Source organism: Carcharodon carcharias, chromosome 15 (assembly GCF_017639515.1).
Source record: "Carcharodon carcharias isolate sCarCar2 chromosome 15, sCarCar2.pri, whole genome shotgun sequence".
NCBI classification, from domain to species: Eukaryota; Metazoa; Chordata; class Chondrichthyes; order Lamniformes; family Lamnidae; genus Carcharodon; species Carcharodon carcharias.
Window position 1 is genome coordinate 94,916,128 of NC_054481.1, and position 13,957 is coordinate 94,930,084.

Sequence of the window (13,957 nt, forward strand, 5' to 3'; positions counted from 1 at the left end):
CACCCCCACCTCTCTCTCTCCTCCCCATCCCTCTAAATAGCAGTTCAGATTTTCCATCCTGTGCTGACTGCTGTTGACCGTCCGTACAGGTCAGCGGGTGCACTAATTTGCGTTTCCGTCTGCCAACCAGACTGTGAGTTTGACTGGCTATTGGGCAGGCTTTTGCAGCAGATTATTTAAATGAGGCCCTGCCCAGTAAAATGAGCGGGGCCTCCATCAGCCTGCCCTTTCCAGATTTTCCTCATGTTACCACACTCCCCCACCCCTCTGTGATTATCTCCCACGGCAGCTAGATTAGAATCTATCTCCTGTGACAGGCGATTTCAAAGACACTGTAAATTCATCACATATCCCTGGCAAATGCTAAAGTAAGCCAATCCCGTGTTCAAAACATTTCATTCAAGAAGAATGCAGCAAACATCTCTACTTGTACTCCAGTGGCCCATTCGAAAATAGAACATTTCAGAATCAGTGAGCTTCTCACAAAAGTAGATTAACAATGATCCCTTCAAATTGCATTATTATCTATAAAACAATTGATTCAGAATTCTACTGGTTGAGGTACCTCCTGAGTCTCCTATCCGGGATGGCCTGGCTGTGTTGCTCAGCTCCCAGCTTAGGTTCGGTTCCGTTGTACCTGGCTCAGGCACTACCATCTTAGGGCTCCTGAGTGTGGTTGTGGTGGTTTGCATAGTGGTAGATGTGGTGCTGGCTGTGGTGGTGGTTGTAGTTCTGGCAGTTGTCATTCTGGTGGAGGGCAACAAGGTCAATGTCGTGGTGGAAAGGCCTGTCGGAGTTGAAAAAATGCTGAATTCCGAGAGCTCCTCTTTTGTGGGGCCCCATTCAATAGCGCAGGGTATCACAGTCGCTGTTCCTTCACTGTCATAAGAAGTGCATTTGGGTTTCTCAAAATTATCAAACGCAAAATGATCGCTCTGCCTTCTTGACCTTTTCAAAGAGGCCAATTTTACCGAATCCCTGGTCTCCGTGGAGACTGAAGGGTCCAATTTGTAAGACATAGATTGTTTGGACTCACAGTTGGTACAGAGAGTGCCTGTGGCTGACTTGTGTTTGTGAACTCCTGCTGGCTTGTCCGGTATTTGTGTCCCAGGATGCATTTCAGGCCAAATCATTCTGAGCCACCAAGATTTTGTAATTCTCCCAAGGCGGGCGTTTTTGTATTCCCAGAGAGGGCCAGTGGCGAGTCTGTGACGTGGTGATGGGTGGAATGACCTTGAAGTGTGGCTGAGTCCCTGACCCTGAATATTTGATTCACAAGAAGAGAAATCCATGGCTAGGTGAAACATGGCAAGCAATATCCAGGCATGGCACCCAACAGGTCGTCCAAATATATTGACAGGCATTGGGCTGGAAGAAGAAAAGAGTGCAACATCAGTCCAATGAATATAATGCAAACAAGATGATATTTCAAGAGCTCTTTATAGAAATGTGTAAAATGCCTTGTCCTGTATCTAACTTAGCACAACAGACAGCACTGTCTAATTCATGTGATAGCACTTTACACAAAATGGTTTTCATTCTCAACCTGAGCTGCACAGAATGTATGTAGACCCACATAACATGTTCCTCTTCCCCGTACCTTCATCGTGCTGAAATTTTGTTTCCAACTCCAAACTCATTAATACTCAGGTTCCAAAAAGTGCAGCCTGCCTCACTTTCCTCAGCCTCCCTTTCTCTTGACAATCTGCAGGCTCTTAAACCCGAGCTTAACATCTATTAATCACCAATTTTTGATTTATCTCCTCCACTTTTGTATTTTAGTCTGGATGGTGACCTGCACTGTGGCTTGTCACTTGAGTTTCAATTTATTTGGGGGAAAAAAGTGTTTTTACTGCATCCATTTGTTCCAGAAAGTGCTGTGTTAAACCCAAATGTTCCCCTAGCAACACACCTCCACCAATCGACAGAAACCTGAGGCAAGGCAATTAAACAGTCCCTGCAGTCACAACCTGAGCATTATCCCATTAGGTAAAATAATTTCCACTGTGCTATGACAGCTCTACATCACACATCAGCTTCATCACACATTAATAATGTTTGCAGGTATAATGTCTATGATCTTTATGCATTGTTATACCCACCAAACATACATAAAATGCATTGGAGAACATATGCTCCAGTGGCAGGCCTGCCTGGTATGTAGTTTCCTGCTTTCTTTTTGAAAGAGGGAGTCAGGGGTAATTGGGGGCAGACAGGAAAGTGGAATTGAGACCACAACCAGGCCACAGCCATGATCTTATTGAATAGTGGAGCATGCTCGAAGGGCCGATTGGCCTACTCCTGCTCCTAAGTCCTTTGCTCCTTTGTGGTCTTTCTCCTTCCCTGAAGTCAATAATTTATGTAACAGATCACCAGTTTGTATGCTCTATTGATACCTAATACCCTTTGTGCTACAATTGACCTTCAGCACCCCCAGGCAGAGACTGTGTAATAGTGGTTAGACATTAAACCTGTTGCAATATACCCTTAGGGAATAGCAGCATGCCATCACTAGAAGTCATGTCATGTGATCCAGTTTTAGTTTCACTTTTGCTTTTGAGCAGAACACACACACACACACACACAGCTCTGTTGCTGATGGCTTCAAGCTTTTTATCCATGTATGTCTGTTCTCATGTACCTAGTTTAAATAAATGAACACAAAGCGTGATTACACCATCATGTATGAGTGATTGGTAACTTTAAATCAATACAAAAACACAACAAAACCAAGGCTCATTTTGACCTCTCAGGTGGACAAAAAGTATTCCATGGTTCTATTTCGAAGAGAGGGGGAGTTCTCCCCAATTCAAGATTTAAAAAAAAACAGGAAATCCAGTGATCATCGTGTCACTGTTTGTAGGACCTTGCTGTATGAAAATTGGCTGCCTCATTCTGCATTACCAGTGTCTACATTTCAAAAGTATTTACTTCATTGTAAAGCACTATGTGGTGGCCTTTGGTTATTGTGGAAGGTGCTGTATATATGTAAGTCTTTTGTTAAGTTAAAGATGCCTCCAGATTCAAAGGAGGCTCAACCTCAATTGAATTTTGACAAACTGAAAGTCTGGTTAAAATTAGTCAGGATTACTGTGTGACTCATCTTGTGTGTTTACCGCGTAGTGTGGAACAGGGTCATGGAGAGCAATAAGGTCGCAATAAGTTTCAATATTTAACCTATTCGGAGTTGGTTGATCTTAACTAGCAGTGAGGAAATTAGAGTTGGCATTTTTGTTCTTGGGATAAATAAGAGAAAACAATCAATCAGGATTCTTGCACCTCATTCACAGAGACCTGCTGGAAAATGCCACTTTGTCAATGGTACACTTGCCTGTGATGTTTTCTGTGATTGAATGGCTTGCCAGCACTCACCATGTGTAAAGAAAGGCTGACTTCATCAAGGTACCTGGGAGGGTAGTCATCACCCGTGGAAACATACCCCAGCAGGAATCAGGGCATTCAGAAGGCAAGTGAAGAAAATGGAGGCAAAGAGGGAGCTGCAGAAATGAAAGTTGGGTTTTTCCCATTACAGCTGATTCCTCTATACAGGAATGCTGTAAGCATTTTCAGTCTTCAGTGAGAAATGGTAGAGATTTTATAGGTATATAACATTGATTAATTGCCACTTGCTAACCACAAATACCACTCCTCTCACAGTGGATTTTATATTAAATACACATGAAAATATCTAGGGTAAAGTATGGAGCTGTTACTTTTGATTTAGCAGAATGCATTGGTAGGTTGATAATGTTACCTACCTTCGTTGTGTGGGAGAGGAAGAGGGACCTGTAGCAACCTCAGATTGACAGAAATTTCTGACTGCAACAGGAAGCTTTGAGATTCATTGAGCTGCGTATGAGGAAATAGCAAACCCCATGAATACAGAGAGTGCCTAGATGCCACAGCCACTAAGTTTACACCAGATACGTGTCACCCATTTGTACTGGCTACAGTCCAAATGTTAATGTGATTCTTGGAGTTGGAGGTGGATGGGTTGTGGGGGGGTGGGGGTACCATCTGGAGTTTGGGGAAGAAAATCGACAGACACTCAAAGGAAATTGAATAAGGACGGAGTTGGGATAATTATTTGAGACAGAGGTGGACAACAAAGCAAGCTAGAGATCAGCAATAAAGAATTATAGAGCAAAACAGTGCTTGTGTATGAGAGAAAGAGAGCTGAGTAAACATACAGTGCAAAAGATAAAACCAAATGTAAAAATGTGAACATTCAAGTGTATTAAATGTCAGATATAAAATATTGTTCCTCTGTATCATCAACTTCACCTTCTGCATTTCCTTGATGGTTCAACCATGCTTATGCACACATGCAGGAAAGTGCACAGGTAAGGAAATTCAGGGGATGATTTGAGAAGTCAGGCCATAAAGAAAAAACATTGAGTGACAGCAGAATGGACTAAGTTACTAAACGATGGATTGAGAGTGATTGAAGAATGGATTGAGAAATAAATTATGGGCTGAAATTTATAGTCCTCTGGGAGGCAGCAGGTGGGGGGGGGAATGGGGTGGAGGCCATAAAACTGGGTGCCAGGCCATGGGCCCAGTTCCCAGCACCTACCTGCCCCCTGCCCAGGCCTTGCTCCAATTTTGCCAGCGATGGGGGAAGGCAATGGGAGGTCTGTCAAATGCGCAGCCCAGCAGGTTTCACTGGTTGGGGCTGGTGGCCGGTCAAGAGGGTTGGGGGGGGATGGGGTGTCCACTTTACAGGCTCCCTGTGCTCATCTGGGACCCCCCTTTCGACAAAATCTTACCATCCATTCACTTGCCTTTCCCACCTGCCCTATTCACCCTGGCCGACACACCCCTCTCTGGGGCCTGCAGTCCCTGTTGTGGGTCATTTCTCCTGGTGGTGTTGTTGTATCCAGAGAGCTGCTGGCCATTTGAATGGCTGGTAGCTCTCGGAGGTAGGACCTTCTCACCCATGGGGTGGAAGGCGCACCTCATACCAATTAATGGCCTGATAACCATTAAATGGCTATGAGGCGAGCCAGCCACATGGAGGCAGGCTCACCCCGCAACTTTTATACTGGGTGGTGGGCTCCCCACAAACCTTCATAAAGCCCAGCCCAGTGTTTGGGTGAGAGCCCCACACATTGTGATATCATCACTAGATCCATAGGTTAATAATTAGGAAAATACTGCTTTCCAGTATAAAGTAGAGATTGCTTGCAAGAAAGAATCCCAATGTACATTAAATCTATTACTTATAATGTGTTTCTTGCCAGTTTTTTCTCCCTTTCTCTCCACCTTTCCAGCAGAGATGACTGAATAGCAATCAGCAGTGGAAACTCTACCAAGAAAAGACTCAGTCAGCCCACATGCAATACAGAAGTGTTCAAATGTAATGATCGGCCTAGCTCAACTTGTACTAACTGGATTCTATAAGTCTACTACAGATCAACAATTGATCTTTTACTTACACAACCAGCCACTTTCCTGCACACCCATCATTGAACACTTTTATCTGAATGTCCCTGAGTTAGATACCAAACATGGACAGGATCAACAAACAGCTACTGCATAAAGTGTCAGATATGACAACAGTATCAACTTATATTTATGTAGCACTTTCAATGCAATACAAGGCGCTTTATAACAGAAGTGTTGGCAAACAAAATTTCATACTGAACCACCTAACGAGCTATTAGGGCAGATGATTGTGGTCAAAGAAATAGGATTTAAACGTCTACCTTAAAGGAAGACAGAAGTAAAGAGGGAGCTTAGGGGGGCAATTCCAGAGCGAGGGGCTTTGGCAGCTGAAAGCATGGCCATTAATGATGCAGCAATGAAAATCGGGATGCTCAAAAGGCCAGATTAGGAATAGTGCAAATACTTTTGAAAGTTACAGCAATGGAGGGTATTACAGAGAGAGCTAAGGGTGAGGCCATGGATGGATTTGAAAAAAGGGTAAGAATTTTAAAATTGCTGCACTCCTTAACTGAAAGCCCATGTTGGTCTGCAAGCACAGGCGTGATAGGTGATTGGGACTTGGGACACCAGCAACGAGTTTTAGATGGTTTATGGAGGGTAGAGGTGCATGCTGAAATAGTCAAGTCTTGAGGTAACAAGGGCAAAGATAAGCATTTCGACAGCAGATGTGCAGAGGCAAAGGCAGTTTCATGAGGTGTCAGAAGCTCATCTCAGGGTCAATTATGACACCAAGATTGTGAACAGTCTGGTTCAGCCTCTGACAGTTGTCAGGGAGAAGGATGGACTCAGTGGCGAAGGAACCGGGTTTGCGTTGGGGACCAAAGGCCATGGCTTCAATCTTCCCAATAATGAACAAGGAATGGATCAACACGCTACATCACAAAATATAGAAGAAATCAATAAACTGCATCAAAGGATAAATTTACAGATTCCACATTTTGGAACGGAACATCTGTCAGAGGGAACGAAGTTGATGACACAGCGACAACACTACAGTGCTGCCTCTTTAACTTGCACTCCCTCTGAGCTCGGCTTCCTGCTGCAATATCAAGTTGGGGACTATTTTATTCACTTCATATTAGACTGTGACTTGAGTCAACTCCCCAGTTTTATATTTTGCAATTCCCTTATAACCAATTATTCTATATTTTCTAAATTAAAACCTGGAGGGCTAGAAATTTGATTGCCCTGATTTTCAGGCGCAGGTCCACGATTTGCGAACTGCCCAGTTGCGAACACCGGTTGGAACTGAGGTGAGCAGCATGCAAAATTTGTGTGCCCATCTCGTCTTCCTGATTGTAGCGTGGTCACAAGTGGCTCCCGCACTGCCACCATCTCGATTTCACTGCCGCAGGGGCCAAGTGGCATTGTGAAGAAAGCACGTGCACTGGGCAGCCTTCCCCATTTAAAAGCACAGTCCCTGTAAAAAAGGGTAGTTGCAGCAAAGCGCTGCAGACTGCGGGTTAATCACATTTTGGCACTGAGGGAGAAGGAAAGGGCTTCCGGCTTTAGCGATGATGCCCTGGATGTAACACGCAGAGAGACAGAGGCCAGGCACGTTTCCACTGCAGCAAAAGTGGCCCGGCCTCCTGATGCCTGAGTGTTGCAGTGGAAGCTCAGTTAGAGATCATGAGGTCCCTGGTTTCCAGTATGCAGGCAGCTGCCATCATGGGCACAGATCTCGGTGCTCAATGGAGCATTTGGGCTCTCCCAGTAGTGCAGCTATGCTCGAGTAGATCACTGGGATTGTGCAGATGCTGCTCCATGGGCACTGTGGAGCAGGAACTTTCTGTCCTCTCTCAGGATGACAACATTCGTCCTCTCAAAATGCTGCCACTCCGCCAGTGCCCTTGCAGTCGCCTCTCAGCCAGACAGCCCACAAAACAGGGGGTGCATATGGTTAATTAGTGCTGTTTTTTTGTATTATTAATGTGTTGCTGGATAAAGACATTGAATGACTACTGTTAGGCTTTATTATAAGGGGATTTTGTGATGGGGTGTCTGATATGGATAGGGTTTGGTAGGTCCATGTTGGGGTTGGAGATGTTCATTTCAATTGAAGAGAAGCTTCACAATGTGATCCCTCTTGCAACATTCAGTTGCACGCAGTGGATGTGGTCCCCCCCGGCCCTTCTTCCGACTTCCAAGACGGTCTCCAGACCCCAGGAGGTGGTGGCTGGTTCCTCATAATTGCAACATTGTGGAGGGCACAGAATGAGTACAAACATGGACACCGTCTCAGGCCTGTCCTGCAGAGGACACCCAAGTGATCTAGGAGGTGAAGCCTTTGCTTTAGACCAGTGGCTTTTTCCACAGTGTTGTGGTTGGCTCTTTGGCTTTCATTGAAGGCCCTCTGGCTACACAGAGTGGGATGGTGGAAGGGGATACGAAGCCACAAATGGAGGGAGTAGCCCTTGCTGCTGAGCAGCCATTCTGTGGTGTGTCTTGGAAACCCGAAGATACTGGACATTGCAGGCTGTCGCTTGATAACAGCGCCAGCCAGGATAGCTGGCCTTCAGTGAGAAGGGCCTCTTGATTTTGTCACACACAAACTGCACATTGAGAAAGTGAGAGCTCTTGAGGTATCGCTCTTCATTGGTATTGGGAACATGCAAAGCCACATGTTTGCACTCAGTACCCTGCAGCATCAGAAAGCCAGCTATCCTGGTGAGCCCAACAGCCCATTCATTCTGCTGTTCCCTCCTTAGGGGATAGAGGAATTAAGTTCCCCTTCCTTTTATACAATGCCTCTATCAACTCCCTGATGCTCCTATGCATGGTGAACTGTGAAATGTTGCTCATGTCACCTTCTCCTGCCTGGAAGATTCCATTGAATAGAATGAAAGGGAAATAGTGATCTTCAAGCCACTTGGAGAGTCGTCCTTGCCGTGGTTTGAGGAGGTGTACAGTAATATCAATACCTTCTGTGTGAGGTGTAGTCTCCCCAGGCACTGCTCCTGGCTCATTCCTACGGAGGAGTGGAGTTCCAGGAAGACCCTTTGTGAATTGGGCCTTCTTTTATTTTTATTCTTTCATGGGATGAGAGTGGTGCTGGCTAGGCCAGCATTTATTGCCAATCCCTAATTGCCCTTGATAAGGTGGTGGTGGGCCGCCTTCTTGAACCATTGCAGCCCATGTGGTATAGATACTCCCACAGTCCTGTTACAGAGGGAGTTACAGGATTAGACCCAGTGACAGTGAAGAAACAATGATATATTTTCAAGCCAGGATGGTGTGTGGTTTGGAGGGGAACTTGCAGGTGGTGCTGTTCCCATCTTGCTCTTGTCCTTCTAGGTGCTGGAGGTTTCAGGTTTGGAAGGCACTGTCGAAGAAGCCTTGGCAAATGCTGCTGTACATCGTGTATAAGTTACACGCTATGTCCACTGTGTGCTGGCGGTTTAAAGTGGTGAATGGGATGTCAATCAAACGGACTGCTTTGGCCTGGATGGTGTCGAGCTTCTCAAGTGTTGTTGGAGCTGGCCTCATCCAGGCAAGTGGACAGTATTTCATCACACTCCTAACTTGTGCCTTGTAGTTAGCAGACAGACTTTGGGGAGACTCTGCAGAGACCTCCTTCTCTTCCCTCTCACAGAGCTTCCCCCTCTGCCTCCTCCTTTGCACATCCTGTTCAATTTGCAGAGCAAGTGCTGACCCCATTGCTAAGCAGGGCAATGTTATTTTCTGTCTTCTAATGTCAGCAAGTTCCTGCAAATTCCTCCAGCCACTCATCACAGTGCTTCACCAACTTTACCTGAGCACAAGCCAGTCAAAGTACCTCAGCTGCAACTTGTTGCGTGGCCCTTTAAATAGTCCCAGAACAGCATCGATCTTCCTTTATAATGCTGTTATTTCAGGATTGAATAAGAAAGATGTTGCCTGCACATTCTTTTACCAATTTTGATTTCCTGCCACAGCATCAACAGTGCCACGTAAGGTCATTGATAACACCATAATAATGCACTTTTAACATCTTTGGGGGAATGCTTGGGTGCCACTCCATTTCATTTAAGTTATGCAGGCCATGCGGAGCTTCATGCGCAAGAAAACATTCAAGTAAATCCATGTAACACTGCTAGAGGTGATGCTACAGAAATGAATTTCCAGCCTGACAATTCTTTCCATGCTATGAAAATGTCATCAGTTCATGCTAAATATGGTGGACGCATGACACTCCTCCCATGAGGACACCATAGGATTCCACACTACATACATGCTTGCCCAGAATAGGTATCACTATCCCATTATTACCTCCTGATTGCCTGTCCAGATATGTCACAATAACTCTAATTGTCAAATAACTGTCATATTTTGACAGCAACTCACTATTCATGCATGCCACGGACTGATTTATGGAAATTAAATGTTGTAAAACCAATGATATGGAGGATAACATATCAATTATAAGCCTCATAAATGCTGTGACTATTATTGTAGGCAATAAAAATATACTTAAACCAACTTGATCGTTGTAAAGGTTCCGCTGACAATGAAGATCGTTAAAAGTTAAACTACTATTAAAATTCCCATGTAGTTGGCTTTCAAGGTCACGAAACAGTGATTGCATTGTCTTCAAGAGCTATGCCATTAAAAGGCAGCTTTTGTCCATCTTTGCACCTTGATTATTTATAGGCCATGCAAAATCAACATTGCAGTGTTGTTTGGGTTATAGAAAAACTACACAAAAGAAGTTTTCATTTTGCAAAAAATATTTCTGTAACTAGATGAATGTAGATATCTTTACACTCCCTGTGGTCCTCTACCTCATGGTTGGAACACACTACCATCTTTCTCTACTGCTAACGTCCCTATGTCCATCACATAGTCACACCACAGTGAAGGCCCACTTGATGTAATGTTGTTGCAGTATTTCCTAAATATTACCATTTCCCCACCTCTAATTTTCTCCTTTTCCTTCATGAAAGTGGTGGCTGATGTTGGGGTTTTGTCTCAACAGGACTTTCAATCCTTCAATACCTTGCCTGACTGTTTATTCTTCATGTACAAGGCTAGGAAGTGAATGAGTTCATGATATTCAACTGGAGAGAGGCATCAAGGCTCTAATATCCACCGTTTGCAGCATTATTCTGACAACATAACTTAACAGTATCTTACTATTTCTTCAGGACCCACCAAGCGACCACTATAGCACTCCGGAAGATGGTGTGCCATCATGCACTAAAGGTTAAGCTAACCCTTCAGTGCAATGCTGAGGGTGTTCTACATTGCTTGGTGTCTCACCTGAAAGGTGGCACTTAAGCAAAGGCCCAACTTGTCCATCAGATAAAAACTTGCCTGGCATGATTAAAAGAATAGGGAACTCTCCCAGTGTTCTGGCAAATAGCCCCACAACCCAACCTCATCAAAATATCAATTCCCAGGTAATCCTTTCTGTTTTATTTCTATTCTTTCAAGGGATGTGGGTGTTTCTGGCTAGGCCAGCATTTATTGCCCATACCTAATTGCTCTTGAGATGGTGGTGAGCCACCTTCTTGAACCGCTGCAGTCCATGTGGCCTCATCTGTTGTTTATGAGACCTTGCTATGCAGAGTTCCTGCTTTATTTTCCTGTGTAACAAGAGTGATTATACTTCATAGTGTGTCAGCCTTGACTCAGTGGTGGCAATTTAGCCTCTGAATCAGAGGTCATGGAATCAAGTCACACTCCAGAGACTTCATTGTATCATCTAATCTGACATTTCAATATAATACTAAGGGAGTGTTAAACCATTGGAAATGTCATCTTTCAGTTGAGACATTAAATGTTCTACCCTGTAAAATATCTTATGGAATTCTATATGGAAGTATAAGACCCTACAACACTATTCAAAGGAGTGAAAATTGGTCCACCCGGTGACCACTGCAAAGCAAACTACTGGGGGTGTGTGCAAAAGCAGAATTAGTCAACCTGACCTGCATATAATTGTCTCATTGCGTCAAAGACTTTCACCTACAAAAGACATGTTTCCTGCTTGAAAGAATGTTCTTTTGCTGTGATGGTATGAGGAATGATGAAAGGTGGGAAGAGAATGGATATTAAGATTGCAAGAGATGAAAGAGAGACGAGCAGGTATAAACAAGCTAACAAAGGTTAAAAGAGGTCAAACAATGTCAATAAGTTGCGGGAGGTGCTGGAAGACATGAATACACATCTGACTTGGTCACCTAATCTCATTCTATAAAAAGGTTGTTGACTAGTGGCTCCCATGCTTCAAGAATGAAGGAGGCATTCTGCCAAATGTTGTAGTGAATTGTCATTTAATGACATTATTGTATGAGGCGAGAAAGCACATCTAATCAGGACATTTTACGTTAGGTATTTCTGTTCGTTTATTCAGACCCCAGAAGACCTGACCTATTTAGGAATTCAGCTACGCTCAGAGAAAGATAACGTGTCTGAGTATAATAATTCACAGGTTTGAAAGAAGAAAAGTGGAACAAATCTCCATTATCACTTCAGGGTTGGCTAGATCCTATCAAAGTAAGATTCTGCCATGCCTAATTACTCAATGTCCATACCTTTGGAGAACCGATTAATTTTTCTTCACCATCTAAATGTAAATACTTGGCCTCTTTATCTGGGCAAATATAAAATTGCTGGAATTATTTCAGAAAAGATAAAAAGTCTCAAACACGGGGAAGGTTCCAGTCCCCACAATTCATATAATATATCTTTTCATTTAAAATAATTGATACTGGAGGCACATTCTGCTTGAAGGGAGACTTGCTGGCTGACTTCGTGAGGGAAGAAAATGGATTGAAATTTTAATCTCTGTGATTTCTTTTACATCAGAGAGTTGCAGGGAATTTAGTCAGTCAGCTTTTAGTGCACATTTTTCCCAAGACGTGGGCGTTCAGAGCTCCCGATTCTCCTTCTAGAAGGTCCCAGCATGAAGAGCCCTGGACGATTAAAGGACAACAACCACATTTTTTGTTAAAGATTGGCCTCAAAAAGGGGTTAAGAAGGTCCATGGAAAAATTGTACAGTCTCCCCAAATGCAGCTTCTCGGTTGGGCTCTTTAAAGTCTTAACTCAAGATATGCAGGTTCAAGATATAAGAGAGGCCAACGATGAGAAAAGAATATTCTCCTATCGATCTCATCACTCTAATAACATAACTCTCACAGCCTGGTATCCAGCTATACTCATATTTTGAGACTTTCCATCTATTAAAATGAATGGAGAAGCACAGAATTGAACCCTATCCTGTCTGGCAATTTATTCTAGGTGTTTCCTGCCCTTTGCAAAGATGCTGATATTCCAATGTAAATATTTTTGGGACTTGTTCACACCTGTTCTATCGGAAGATTTTCTGAGAATAATGGCCCATTTCAGATTTAGCTAGGTACCTGGACAACTGAAAGCACTCTCACTGGGACATCATAAGCTGGGGCTTAACTTCAAAGGTAGACTCAGAGGACGACAAAAATATTCTCGAGTAAAACAGACCAAAAAACAAGAGCAACCAATCACAAACAAATCTCCAAAAAATATAAATTTATCTGTGACCAGCAAGAGTAATTGAATCAAAACTCCAACCTCTCAGGCTTAACACCTTATTCAATTCTGAGATGTTGCATTCCATAGGTGACTCATCCTCTGTTACAATATCATGAGAATTACCTTGTTACACCAAATATTTTATCATCTGTCTTTCCGTATCCCTAGAGTCTTTAATCTCCCTTTTAAGCAGCTACATCCAGCTTTTTTTAAGAGGGGTTAATCGGCAAAACAGTAATTAGCTACGTTGGGAGCCTTGTTGCAAATGTCCATGAGATGTGACCTTAATCATCTCAGGGGACAATAAATTTCTTGTTGAGAAGGCTTATGGTGCAGGAAGCTATCAAAAATGAAATAGTAAGAAAAGTAGCAATTAGATGTCACCAAGTCTGGGTTTTAAATGTGTGATGATGATGATAAGAGGAGGGAAAGATGATGGAGTTCTAGGGTTATTAGATTCCAAGAGACAACGGTCAGAATTTTACGTCCTGTGGGCGGGTGCGTGCCCGACCTGAACAGGTGTACAATCGCACGAGATGACATCAGACGAACATCCCAACGTCATCACACACTCGCACCATATTTCACTTGGAGGGCGCGCGCAAAGGTTGGAAGAGCTGACAATTAAGCGGGCAATTAAATTCATTAATGGCCCAATTGTAAGCGATTTTTTTGTGGCCCATCCAACCTTACGGTTGGTGGGCAGACCAATCAGCCAGACAGGTTTTACATTTTTGATGAAACCTCATCCAAGAGTGGGATAAAATCTCTGTTAGGATTCAAAATAAAAAGAAGTATCTGGGGACTGTTTTTTTTAATGAGGTACACTTTCAGGTGCTTGATCGTGTTGCATGGACATTTTTCGTAGCATTTCTGTGCTTTATTTTTATTATTTGGAGGTCTGCGGCTTCTTGAGGCAGCTGTCTGCCTTCAGGGAGCTCAGTGCAAGCGGTCACCAGCACCCACGGCGACGTCAATGCCCACCCTCTTCCCACCCCCACCGGCAGTGTTCA

General features: G+C 43.7%; 1 protein-coding gene across 1 annotated transcript in view; it reads right to left on the bottom strand.

Moving 5' to 3' along the window:
• Positions 1 to 1,118, bottom strand: part of ajap1 (adherens junctions associated protein 1) — a 191,445-nt gene extending 190,327 nt beyond the window's left edge. The window contains exon 1 of the mRNA XM_041206958.1: positions 566 to 1,118. Coding sequence (XP_041062892.1) covers positions 566 to 1,118 — 553 coding nt within the window. The remainder of the gene's footprint in view (positions 1 to 565) is intronic.
• Positions 1,119 to 13,957: the final 12,839 nt, after the last annotated feature.